Source organism: Engystomops pustulosus, chromosome 2, assembly GCF_040894005.1.
Source record: "Engystomops pustulosus chromosome 2, aEngPut4.maternal, whole genome shotgun sequence".
Lineage (NCBI taxonomy): Eukaryota > Metazoa > Chordata > Amphibia > Anura > Leptodactylidae > Engystomops > Engystomops pustulosus.
Window position 1 is genome coordinate 143243328 of NC_092412.1, and position 13663 is coordinate 143256990.

General features: G+C 45.7%; 1 protein-coding gene across 2 annotated transcripts; it reads left to right on the plus strand.

The window, feature by feature from the left end:
- Nucleotides 1-1409: 1409 nt before the first annotated feature.
- LOC140118623 (E3 ubiquitin/ISG15 ligase TRIM25-like) lies at nucleotides 1410-6345 on the plus strand. Of its 2 annotated transcripts, none has more exons than XM_072136751.1 (2): nucleotides 1410-1496; nucleotides 4634-6345. In XM_072136751.1, exon 2 carries the CDS (start codon nucleotides 4644-4646, stop codon nucleotides 6207-6209), a length of 1566 nt encoding a protein of 521 aa, XP_071992852.1. In that variant the 5' UTR covers nucleotides 1410-1496; nucleotides 4634-4643; the 3' UTR covers nucleotides 6210-6345. The 2 variants fall into 2 exon arrangements, with proteins under 2 accessions (XP_071992852.1, XP_071992851.1); XM_072136750.1 differs by having other exon boundaries at nucleotides 1467-1582.
- Nucleotides 6346-13663: the final 7318 nt, after the last annotated feature.

Here is a 13663-nt window from a genome sequence, read left to right on the forward strand (position 1 = left end):
TAGGCCGTTTTGGGGCCGTTTTTAGTTAGTGCGTTTTCAGATTGTTAAAAACGCATGCGTAAAAAAAACGCATGACAGGTTTGAGCAATTATCTTAATTCAAACTGGTCAAAAACACATGCGTTTTGAAAAACGCATGCGGTTTTTAATGCATGCGTTTTTAAGGATCTGAAAACACACTAACTAAAAACGGCCCAAAAACGCCATGTGTGTCTTCACGTTTTGGGGCCTTTTTTGGGCCGTTTTTACTAAGTGCGTTTTCAGATCGTTAAAAAACGCATCCGTTTTTGTCCGTTTTTCATTGCGCAATTTCGGAAAAACGGACAAAAACGCATGCGTTTTCAAAAAACGGATGCGTTTTTTTAACGCATGCGTTAACCAAAGGGTGACCAAAGGGTGAAGACACACATGGCGTTTTTGGGCCGTTTTTGGGCCGTTTTTACTAAGTGCGTTTTCAGATCGTTAAAAACGCATGCGTTTTTGTCCGTTTTTCATTGCGCAATTTCGGAAAAACTGACAAAAACGCATGTGTTTTTTAAGGGCGGTCACACGTTGCGTTTGCAAACGCAGACGCAGACCAAACCGCGCCCACCGGGGCGGTCCGCGGTCCAATCGCATCGGCGTTTCTCTATGTTTCTATGGAAATCGCCGATGCGATCGGACCGCGGACCGCCACAGTGGGCGTGGTTTGGTCTGCGTCTGCAAACGCAACGTGGGACAGCGCCCTAACGCATGCGTTTTTAACGATCTGAAAACGCACTAACGCAGTAAAAACGGCCCAAAAACGCCATGTGTGTCTTCACCCTTTGTCTGCACTTGCAAACGCAAAACACCGGCGGCTCATTCCCGATCGCAGGCGTTTCCATAGAAACGCTAATGCGATCGGCCCGAGGCCCGCCCCGGTGGGCACGACTTTGTCTGTGTTTGCAAGCGCAGACAAAGCGCTACGTGTGGCGCCAGCCTCAGGCTGGTTTCCCACATGCTGTTTTCCTCAGGCTGCGTTCACACGCTCCGCTAGCGCCGCGTTTGGGGCGATCGCATATGTGTTTCCAGAGAAACGCATGCGATCGGGTTAATAATCGCATGCGTTTCCCGGGAAACGCATATGCGATCGGCCCGAGCCCCGCCCACTGTGTGCTAGCGTCGCGCCCTCACGTTTTTAAACGCATCCATAACACAAGTTGGAGGGGGTTTGGCCAAAACGCACATGCGTTTCATTAAAAAACGCTGATTCCTTTTAGCCAAACCCCCTCCCACTTGCGTTTTTAATGCGTTTAAAAACGCGACGAACACGCCACGTGGGAAACCAGCCTCAAAGTAGCCAAACGCATACCAACATTTGAAACCGCATGTGTTTCAACACAACCAAAAGGCCACGTGTGAACGCAGCCTCATAGGTAGGTTTCTAATGGTAGGTTTCCCTTAAGCACAAGGCTGCAGCAGCTGCTGGCAATTGGCAGATAAGTAGAAAGGACAAGACCTAAAGCTGCAGTTCAGGTCTGTGGGCAATACAGCATTAGTATTTACAGTATTTTGTACTGGGTTTCTGCAGAAGCACTAAAACTTTTTATATTTATTTCCAGGTAATGCTGTTATTCAAATTATTTTAATATTTAGATATATGCTCCTGACATTGTTTACTAGTTGCTATAATCTTTTTATGCTGGAGTTTTAGTAAGGCCTTATTCACACGCCTGTCTGTGGGGATGTATATGCGGCTGTAAATTTTCGGCTGCATATAGGTCCCCATAGATGGCAATGGCGGCCCCGCGGTGTAATCCATGTGTGTGGCACCGATCCGTGACGTTCACGGGGCAAAGCAATTTTAACTTTAGTCTAATTTTTGGGATGTTTTTGAAGGTTTTGGGCTTTTCTGATTTATCTTGGTGGTTGATAAATGAGGCATGTGAGTCTGTTTTTTTATTTTTTGAGACTTTTGTCTCAAATGTTTAAGCAACCCTTTGCCTGCGTCTGCTCTTGATTATCAATTTTTTAAAGAGGTCCTAAAAACTAATTTATTAAGATGGGTGCTTTATATCCAATTGATGGGTCCATCAATCCAGGAATCCCACTGAGGGCGCGTTCACACGTTGCGTTTTGGTCGCGTTTCCATTGCGTTTGAAACGCATATACAACAGCTGATGAGAGGTGATTTGCCTAATTACATTACTGTTTACCTTTGTAAACGCAATGTTAACGCATGCGTTGGTGTTTGCTGCAAAAGAAGGGATTGATTTGTAAGCAATGGGAAGGTTTATTACAATCCTAGTATTTCATTTTATTCTTCTGTAGATTATTTCCCTGACAAACAGAGTCTTAGAAAATTTGTGTTGTATAATAACTTATTGCATAAAAAAATTGACATTGTAGAAAATGTATGAACTTTACAAACCTGTCTCTCCACTTATACACTGCATCAATAGGGCACACTACCATTGATCTGGATTGCTTCAAAGTTCATTTGCTGTACTTTCCTCCTAAAGGAAATCTGGCATGATAAATCTAGGCACAGTGACTGTGCATAGCTTATATTTGCAATCCATGGCTCATTCCTTCTAAAATTAACATTTTTTTTTCTAATGAGCCTGAAGGGCTCTGAGTGTTTTTAGAGCCATTCAGTGACATTTTCTGCTCATTGTAGCAGCCTGTGAATCTGCAGCACAGAGTGACTCTGGAAATGCCACAGATTTATTATCATAATTTTACATTTATTTTGGAAAAAAGGAGGCCATGGATTACAAATAAAAGATTACCACAGTCAAGGTGCTTGTATCTATTGTGCTTGATTTTGATTGTAGGAGAAAAAAAAAGTTGGAGAGTGAAGATGTGCAACAGTAAAGGAAACCTGTCACACTTTTCACAAATGCAGCTAGTGGCACGTTCCCATAGAGCTATAGTAACTGACACCTTTCTTTCACTCAGTCACTCAGTGCTGCAGATTCACACGCTGCTACAATAAGCAGAATATGTCTCATCCAGCCCCCTGCCTTCTCTCTACTTCCTCTGCCTGTGTAATCTAGCAGAAGGAGAGGAGATTGGCTCTCAGGTGGAATTGATAGGGGAGAGGGTATTAAAATATATATAGATATATATCTATCTATCTATCTGGATGACCACTTATGAACTGACTGCTGAATAATGGTAATGCTCCCTTTATTGGGGCAATAAAAAATTATTTTACATATACTTTTGGGGACTTTTTCATAGGACCTGCTTCATCCAATGAGTGCCATTTTCGGTCATCGGACATTACTTCAGCTTTCCAGGGAACTTCACTTCCTGTGTCCCTTGGTTGGAGTGGAAGTGGCTTGAATGAAGCAGATCCAGTCAGCCGCACAACAACTCTTTAAAGGAAACCTACCACTTCTGAAGGTAGGTATGAGATACAAACACCGGGCACCAGCTCAGGGTGAGCTGGTGCCGGTGCTTAGTCTCGTTAGTGTTAAAACCGCGGTATCGCGGTTTTAACACTTTTGAAACTTTCTAGCAGAAACTGCTTCGGCGCTTCGTGCACACGATCGTGCGCGCGCCTACATTGGAAACGCCGCAGGCGTTGCGCGCGCACGGTCGCGCGCAGCGCCGAAGCAGTTTCTGCTAGAAAGTTTCAAAAGTGTTAAAACCGCGATACCGCGGTTTTAACACTAACGAGACTAAGCACCGGCACCAGCTCACCCTGAGCTGGTGCCCGGTGTTTGTATCTCATACCTACCTTCAGAAGTGGTAGGTTTCCTTTAAATCTTTATCTGTGGTCCACTGTGATCTGATGCACTGTAATTCAGGTGGTATTTTATAATTGTGTTTGATTAGGCAAACCTTACCAGCACACAAATTATTTTACGCTTTCCCTGTGCAGTGTTCACTCATAGGGAGAGATTTATCTTATGAAAGCGGCCATGCCCCACACTTTGTCGCGCCACATACGTCAAGAGGCTTGATGTATCTGGCGAGTGGTGCAGCCAGCGTGCAAAATTATGCCAAGTTCACTAGTTTTTCAAAAGCATGCAGGCACGGGGCGGGCACTCCTGCTGCCTGTCCCCTCCACCAGCTACTGCGTGTGGCGTACTCAGGATTTTAATGCAGGGCTAGAATTTGCTAATAATAAATCTACCACAGAGTCTTGCACTGCTGACTTTATATGGTAAAGAAATGTCTCCTCCTAGATGGGTTTTGTCAATAACAAACTGAAAGTCAAGTACATAGTTATGTTATTTACCCTGCACAGTAGGAAAAAAAAAAACAGAATTGCTCTTGTAATTTTTTTTTTTTTCTTTTGCCCATTCCACTCAAAAAATGTTGTACACAGTTAAATTAGTCACACATAGCACAGGTTTTTCCACATAGTTATGCTGTCAGGAAAAAAGTTAATTATGGGGCCTCGGAAGAGGGATAAGCAATACCATGTTTTTACTAGTGAAGTAATCAACCGACTTTAATGTAATTTATTTAACATACAAGTCGTTCTATGCTAGTGAAAGCGGTAAATTCTGCAAAACACAATCCATCATGCAGTGATTTAGATAAATAGAAAAAAAAGTTATGTATCTTTATATGTGGCCATGTCAAAATTCCAAAAGTGGTGTGATATTAAAAGGGTTGAACACAAACCAATTTATATATTTTTTTTTTCCCCTCAGGCACCTGAACATGGCTTCTGGATTAAGCTGTGAGTTGAGTTGCTCAATTTGCCTTAGCATATACACAAATCCAGTCATGCTAAGCTGTGGCCATAACTTCTGTGAAATCTGCATTACCGTTTTATTGGAAAAACAACAGAGAACTGGGATTTGTTCATGTCCTGAATGCAGAGCAGAGTTTAAAACCCAACCTGTCCTGCAGAAGAACCTGAAACTGAGTAATATAGTTGAACATTATCGCTCTACTTGTGAACATACAGGAGGAGCAGAGATCTTCTGTACATATTGTGTGACTTCTCTAGCACCTGCTGTAAAAACATGTCTACACTGTGAAGCTGCACTTTGCCAACTTCATCTCAAGAACCACAGCAAGTCTGCCAACCACATCCTAATTGATCCAACTTCTTCTCTGGAGGACCAAAAATGTCCTGATCACAATGAGCCGGTAAAGTATTTTTGCATTCAGGATAAATGCTTATTGTGTTCCTCGTGTAGTCTTGATGATAAACACAAAGGTCATAAAGTAGACATTCTCTGTGAAGCAGGTGAGAAAAAGAGACAAGGCCTATGGGATGCTGCAAAGAAGCTTGCTTTACAAACCGAAGAGAGAGAGAATCTATTCTGGAAGCTAGAGGGGCACAGAAGAAAGGTTCAAGAAAGATCACTTCACTTAAAAGATAAAGTTTCTGCTCTTTTCCGAGGCCTTCGTGAAGAACTGAACATGTTGGAAAACAATGTGCTTGATGAAATTGCCAAGCAGGAAAAGAACATTTTTAGCTTGCATTCTCAACAATTCCAGAAACTGGACAAAGAAATCAAAGAACTGCACAAGAAAAAGCTCCAGATTCAAGAAATATGTAAAATCTCTGACCCTGTGACTTTTCTCAAGCAATCTGATATTGATGGGGATACTAAACCTTATTATAGACCCACGGTATATTCTGAAAACATGGATGAGGAAATGATCAATGTGACCTTGCTCAATGCTTTAAGTAATTTCCTGAATTTTATTTACCAAATGAAGGAAACGTGTGGCTTTGATGTAGAGGATTCAACTGACTTGATCCTGAATGTTAATACTGCACACTATGATCTTGCTATCTCCTATGACTTCAAAGAGGTTATGGAGTCCTCCAGGCAAAAATTTCGTCCTCATCTTCCAGAGAGATTCTATACTCAGCAAGTATTAAGCACCAAAAGATTTTGCTCAGGAAAACACTATTGGGAAGTCAAAGCATTTGAGAGTGGGAACTGGTCTGTTGGTGTAACATATAATAGTGTTAAGAGAAGTGGTAATATGTCACAGATTGGTACAAATCACAAATCCTGGTGCATTAGTTGGTATGATGCATTTGATACACTTCATGCAGAACATGATAATGAACAGGAAGAAGTATTAGACTACAATTTGACACATGAAATTGGTATATACTTGGATTATAAAGGTGGATTCATATCTTTTTATGAGCTATGTGATCCAATTCAGCATTTACACACATTCTGCCATTTTTTTACAGAACCTCTTTATGCTGCCATTTTTGTAGAAGATTGTGCTGGAATTAAAATCTGTAGATAAATTATGTATTTCTATGCCTGGTTAAATTTGGTAAAGAAACTAAACTATGGTTTTCTGAGCTGTTAAAATAATGTGATAAATAAAATTTAAGAATTCTAAGGTTAAAATAAAGATTATTTTTTTTTACTGCATGAAATGCTGAATTTATTCATATACTGTTAACCTAACTTTCAATTCATTCCATTCAGTTCACTATGTTCTTGTAGTTGATCCTTACTGGTCAAAGGATGGATTCATCCAAGTCAAACACCACCTGCAAACGAGGCCTTATAGAGCTACATAGAAAGTCCTCCTGAACATACTAGTTATAAATATTGTTTATGGCATTTACAAAAGGTTAGTTTGTATTACTAGTACGTTGAGGAGTACTTTCTATGTAGGCTGCGTTTGACTTGTGTATAGAAACGCAAGGCAAACCTCTTGTTAGTGGTGCTTGGATTGGATAACGATCATAGTACCATAGTGTATACAAGGCTGGAAAAAAGAGTATTTTTAAGTTTTAAACAAAATGTTTTCTCCTGTGATATTTAGAAAGGCACCCAGACCTCTCTTGAATGTGTACAAAGTATCCACCATAACAACCTCCTGCGGCAGAGAGTTCCACAGTCTCACTGCTCTTACAGTAAAGAACCTTTATCTATGTTGATGGTAGAATAGCCTCTCCTCTAGGCGTAGAGGATGCCCCCTTGTCCTGGTCATGGGCTTAGGCATAGGCATGAAAAGATCTTTGGAGAGATCCTTATATTGCCCTATCAGGTATTTGTACGTTGTCATGAAGTTTCCCACTTCGGTCTTTGCGATGGATATGTGCGTCACTAAAACACAGTGGTCGCAAGTCTGACTCCAAATTGCTCCCAATTTGGAGTCAGACTTGCGACCACTGTGTTTTAGTGACGCACATATCCATCGCAAAGACCGAAGTGGGAAAATTTATTAGGGCCCGGGGTTGTATTTCAATTAGGCACAGTCTGCCAGTTTCTTTTTATTTTACGTTTATTTTTTTCATAACTCAGCGTCATCTCATCTGGCATAGTAGTGTGCTGTAATACTTGGCTAGAAAATAGCCATAGGAGAATACAAACGTCTTAATTACGCCTACAGTAGCGTTATATATATTTGATTTCTGGTTGATCTGCTGGTGGCTGTACTTGCTGCAGTGCATCTACTATCAAATTGGGAGCAATTTGGAGTCAGACTTGCGACCACTGTGTTTTAGTGACGCACATATCCATCGCAAAGACCGAAGTGGGAAAATTTATTAGGGCCCGGGGTTGTATTTCAACTAGGCACAGTCTGCCATTTCCTTTTTTATTTTACGTTTATTTTTTTCATAACTCAGCGTCATCTCATCTGGCATAGTAGTGTGCTGTAATACTTGGCTAGAAAATAGCCATAGCAATAGGATAGCATCGTTTGGTTTTAAAAACTAAAAAACACAAAAAAAAAACAAACAAAAAAAAAAAAGTTAAAAAAAAAATACAAGTTATAACTCTCATTTTCAAAATGTTTAACCCGAGGGCTAGGGGTAGAGGACGAGGGCGGGGACGTGGGCGTCCAACTACTGCAGGGGTCAGAGGCCGTGGTCCTGGGCGGGGTGAGACACCACCTGCTTATGAGGGAGCAGGGGAACGCCGCAGAGCTACACTCCCTAGGTTCATGTCTGAAGTTACTGGGAATCGTGGTAGAGCACTGTTGAGGCCAGAACAGTGCGAACAGGTGATGTCGTGGATTGCCGACAATGCTTCGAGCAATTTGTCCACCAGTCAGTCTTCCACGCAGTCCACCCATGTCACCGAAATCGGCACTCCTCCAGCTCCTGCACCTCACCTCCTCCCCCCCAGTCTGCCCCCTCCCAGCAAAATTTGCCATTTGAACCGGCATACTCTGAGGAACTGTTTTCTGGACCCTTCCCACAGTCACAAACCACTTGTCCGGTTGCTGATGAGCAATTTTCCGATGCCCAGGTTTTCCACCAGTCGCAGTCTGTGGGTGATGATGACCTTGTTGACGTAGTGGAAGAAGTGTGTAAAGAGGTGTCCGACGATGAGGAGACACGGTTGTCAGACAGTGGGGAAGTTGTTGTCAGGGCAGGAAGTCCGAGGGGGGAGCAGACTGAGGGATCGGAGGATGATGAGGTGACAGACCCAAGCTGGGTTGAGAGGCCGGGTGAACACAGTGCTTCTGAGACGGAGGAGAGTCCTCGACCAGAACAGGTTGGAAGAGGCAGTGGTGGGGCCAGACGGAGAGGCAGGGCCAGAGCTGGTGCATCAGCGCCAAATGTGTCAACTAGTGAAGCTCCCGTGGCGAGGGCTCCTGCGGCGAGGGCTAGATTTTCAGAAGTCTGGAGGTTCTTTAAGGAAACACCGGATGACCGACGGACTGTGGTGTGCCACATTTGCCAAACCAGGATCAGCAGGGGTTCCACCACTACTAGCTTAACTACCACCAGTATGCGCAGGCATATGAATGCTAAACACCCCACTCAGTGGCAACAAGCGCGTTCACCTCCGGCCGTGCACACCACTGCTCCTTCCCCTGTGTCAGCTGATAGTCAGCCCCCTGCCCAGGACCCTGCCACAAAAACCCCATCGTCACCTCCACGATCCTCCACAGCATCCACCAGCGTTCAACTCTCCATACCCCAGACGCTGGAGCGGAAACGCAAATATAGTGCAACCCACCCGCACGCCCAAGTCCTTAATGTGCACATCTCCAGATTGCTAAGCCTGGAGATGCTGCCCTATAGGCTAGTAGAGACCGAGGCCTTTCGCAGCCTCATGGCGGCGGCCGCCCCTCGGTATTCGGTCCCCAGCCGCCACTACTTTTCCCGATGTGCCGTCCCAGCCCTGCACCAGCACGTGTCAGACAACATAATCCGTGCCCTGACCAACGCCGTTTCTGACAAGGTCCACCTGACCACGGACACGTGGACGAGTGCTGCCGGGCAGGGCCACTATATATCTCTGACGGCACATTGGGTTAACTTGGTGGAGGCTGGGACCGAGTGTGACCCTGCGGCTGGTCATATACTGCCGACGCCGAGGATTGCGGGGCCTACCTCGGTCCAGGTGTTTGAGGCCTACTATGCCTCCTCCTCCTCCCACCCCTCCTCCACCTCCTCCTCCGAACGACCATCCTTGGGCATGGCGCCATCAGTCGGTAGCTCTAGGCACAGCAGCAGTGCCGTCGCTAAGCGAAAGCAGGCGGTGCTCAAACTGCTGAGCCTAGGCGATAAAAGGCACACCGCCCAAGAACTATTACAGGGCATCACGGCGCAGACTGATCTGTGGCTGGCACCGCTGAACCTGAAGCCAGGCATGGTTGTGTGTGACAACGGCCGTAACCTGGTGGCGGCTCTGCAACTCGGCAGACTGACACATGTGCCATGCCTGGCCCATGTGTTAAATCTGATAGTTCAGCGTTTCCTCAAGACATACCCCAATCTGTCTGATTTGCTCACGAAGGTGCGCCGCATCTGTGCGCATTTCAGGAAGTCCAGCACAGATGCTGCCACTCTCAGGGCAGCGCAGCGCCGCCTCCAACTGCCCGCTCACCGACTGTTGTGCGACGTGCCCACGAGGTGGAATTCAACACTGACCATGTTATCCAGAGTTTACCAGCAGCGCGAGGGATTGTAGACTGCCAGATGTCAACTTCCACCAGAACTGGTAGTCAGGTCAGTCAGCTTCCTCAAGTCTACAATGAGGAGTGGACGTGGATGTCTGATATCTGTCAGGTGCTGAGTAACTTTGAGGAGTCAACACAGATGGTCAGTGGCGATGCCGCCATCATCAGCCTCACCATCCCGCTGCTTGGCCTGTTGAAAAACTCTCTGGTCAGCATGAAGTCGGAAGCTTTGCGCTCCTCACAAGAGACAGGGGAAGAAGATTCCCTTGTTGATAGCCAAAGCACCCTTAGGTCTGTTTCTCAGCGCATATCGGAGGAGGTGGAGGTGGAGGAGGATGAGGAGGAAGAGGAGGAGAATGTTGGCGAGACACAAGAGGGGACCATTGTTGAGTCCTACACTGTTGAGCGTGTATGGGCAGAAGAAGAGGAGTTGGAGGAGTTGGAGGAGGAGGAAATGGACAGTCAGGCCAGTGAGGGGAGTGAATTCTTACGCGTTGGTACTCTGGCGCATATGGCAGATTTCATGCTAGGCTGCCTATCCCGTGACCCTCGCGTTCAAAGAATTTATTCCAGCACCGATTACTGGGTGTTCACTCTCCTGGACCCACGGTACAAGCAAAATCTTTCCACTCTCATCCCTGGAGAGGAAAGGAGTGTGAGAATGCATGAATACCAGCAGGCCCTGGTGCACAAGCTGAAACAGTATTTCCCTTCTGACAGCGCTAGCGGCAGAGTGCGTAGTTCTGCGGGACAAGTAGCGAGGGAGAGTAGGCGAGCAGGCAGCTTGTCCAGCACTGGCAAGGGTACGCTTTACAAGGCTTTTGCCAGCTTTATGTCACCCCAGCAAGACACTGTCACCTGTCCCCAGTCTCGGCAGAGTAGGGCTGATCTTTACAGAAAGATGGTGAGGGAGTACGTAGCTGACCATACCATCGTCCTAAATGATCACACAGCTCCCTACAACTACTGGGTTTCAAAGCTGGACATGTGGCACGAACTGGCGCTCTACGCCTTGGAGGTTCTTGCCTGCCCTGCCGCTAGCGTCTTGTCAGAGCGGGTTTTCAGTGCAGCTGGTGGCATCATCACCGATAAGCGTACACGCCTGTCGACTGACAGCGCTGACAGGCTGACGCTTATCAAGATGAATAAAGCATGGATTTCTCCTAATTTCAAATCTCCAGCAGGTGAAGGAAGCTCAACCTGAATAATTTATCCACTCCTCCTCCTCCTCATTTTCCTCCTTCTCCTCCTCTTTCTACAGTAAAGCAGAGGAAACTGGCTGTTTTTTGACAGGACCCACTGGCTCTAGGTATAGTACTTTATGCATTTAATTTTTCTGGAGGGCCACCGACACGGTCCTCTGTTTTAAACAATTTTTGGGAGTGCCACATACAGGCACTCAATCTATTTAATTTTTCTGGAGGGCCACCTTTCCGGTCCTCTGTTTTAAACAATTTTTTGGGACTGCCACATACAGGCACTCAATCTATTCCATTTTTCTGGAGGGCCACCTACCTGCTCCTCTGGTTTAAAAACTTTTTTGGACTGCCACATACAGGCACTCAATCTATTCCATTTTTCTGGAGGGCCACCTACCTGCTCCTCTGGTTTAAAAACTTTTTTGGACTGCCACATACAGGCACTCAATCTATTCCATTTTTCTGGAGGGCCACCTACCTGCTCCTCTGGTTTGAAAACTTTTTTGGACTGCCGCATACAGGCACTCAATCTATTCCATTTTTCTGGAGGGCCACCTACCTGCTCCTCTGGTTTGAAAAATTTTTTGGACTGCCACATACAGGCACTCAATCTATTCCATTTTTCTGGAGGGCCACCTACCTGCTCCTCTGGTTTGAAAACTTTTTTGGACTGCCACATACAGGCACTATCCAAATTGAATTGTCTCCATAGCAGCCTCCACACGTTGTCTCCATTGCTACCTCCAAAAGTCGTCCATATAGCTGCCTCCATACATCGTCCCTTTATCAAACAAGGTTTGTCAGGCCGAAATTTGGGTTGTTTTCATGGATTCCACATCAAAGTTGTTAACTTTGTCGCCACCCTGCTGTGTTATCCACAAAATACACTGGCAAACTTTTACCATTTACGGATATTATTTCAGCGCTTCTTGCGCATCTGTTTACATTCCCCTCACCCGCCATATCCTAAACTTATAAGAACGCTACTACACTTGATCTTATACAAAAGGTTCTTAGAAGTGCTGTTTGGGGAGTAGCCTAGAGACAGGGGCTTGGATTGGCGAAAGCTCGCCTAGCAGCGGAGTGCCAGCTCCATGCGCATCATGCGCTTCTTGCGCATCTGTTTACATTCCCCTCACCCGCCATATCCCAAACTTATAAGAACGCTACTACACTTAACTTGGTGCAGGCTGGGACCGAGTCTGACCCTGGGGCTGGTCATATACTGCCGACGCAGAGGATTGCGGGGCCTACCTCGGTCCAGGTCTCAAAGGCCTACTATACCTCCAAATCCTCCCACCCCTCCTCCACCTCCTCCTCCTCCGAATTACCATCCGTGGGCATGGCGCCATCAGTCGGTAGCTCTAGGCACAGCAGCAGTGCCGTTGCTAAGCGACAGCAGGCGGTGCTCAAACTGCTGAGCCTAGGTGATAAAAGGCACACCGCCCAAGAGCTATTGCAGGGCATTCCACATCAAACTTGTTAACTTTGTCGCCACTCTGCTGTGTAAGCCACAAAATATACTGGAAAACTTTTTTCATTTACGGATATTATTTCAGCGCTTCTTGCGCAGATGTTTACATTCCCCTCACCCGCCATATCCCAAACTTATAAGAACGCTACTACACTTGATCTTATCCGAAAGGTTCTTAGAAGTGCTGTTTGGGGAGTAGCCTAGAGACAGGGGCTTGGATTGGCGAAAGCTCGCCTGGCAGCGGAGCGCCAGCTCCATGCCAAGAACCAACTAACATAGTTTTAACTGCAGCACCTTTAATCTACTACTAGTTCACTGCCTCCATACATCGTCTCCTTATCAAACGAGCTGTGTCAGGCAGAATTTTGGATTGTTTTCATGGCTTCCATGTTAACTTTGTCGCCACCCTGCTGTGTAATCCACAAAATATACTGGCAAACTTTTATCATGTACCAATATTATTTGAGCGCTTCTTGCTCACCTCCTTTGGTTCCTCTCTGCTACCCATTGGTTTGAAGCCTGAGTCCATTTAGGGTATGTCGCCATGCCACTCTCTAGCCTTCCGCTGCTGCCGCTGCCTCTGCATGCCGTCCCCTATAGTGTCAGGGTCAATTATTGGATGTTTTAGATGCTATCTAGCTTCATTTTGTCACTCTGTCATGGCCATGCTGTTGCCCATAATTTTGGCATAATGGTGCATTTAAGCAGCCTCAGAGGCATCCATGCATGCTGCCCCTGCTGTTTCCTGTCCATTTCCGTGGTGTTTCCATCCTTTTCTGAGGTTCCCAGGTGTTTGGCCAAGCTTCCCTGTGCAGAGCCTTGGTCCCCTTGAAAAATGCTCGAGTCTCCCATTGACTTCAATGGGGCTAGTTACTCGAAACGAGCACTCGAGCATCGGGAAAAGTTCGTCTCGAATAACGAGTACCCGAGCATTTTAGTGCTCGCTCATCTCTAGTTATTACCTCTAACATCTGATTATTCTGACAATATGTCCACACTTGACAGATCACTTGATAGGTACTTGACTTGACAGGTTCTTCATGTTGTTTTACAGTAATTAAACTAGTTCAAGGTTAACTAAGAGTTAAACTTACTATTGATTCTGAATATTGCTCCACCCCACATTGTGTAAAGTTTGTAAGTTTCGTTTCTTC

Bases quoted from the DNA above. Each gene is read 5' to 3' on its own strand.
- LOC140118623 (XM_072136751.1), top strand. From the start codon at position 4,644: ATGGCTTCTGGATTAAGCTGTGAGTTGAGTTGCTCAATTTGCCTTAGC.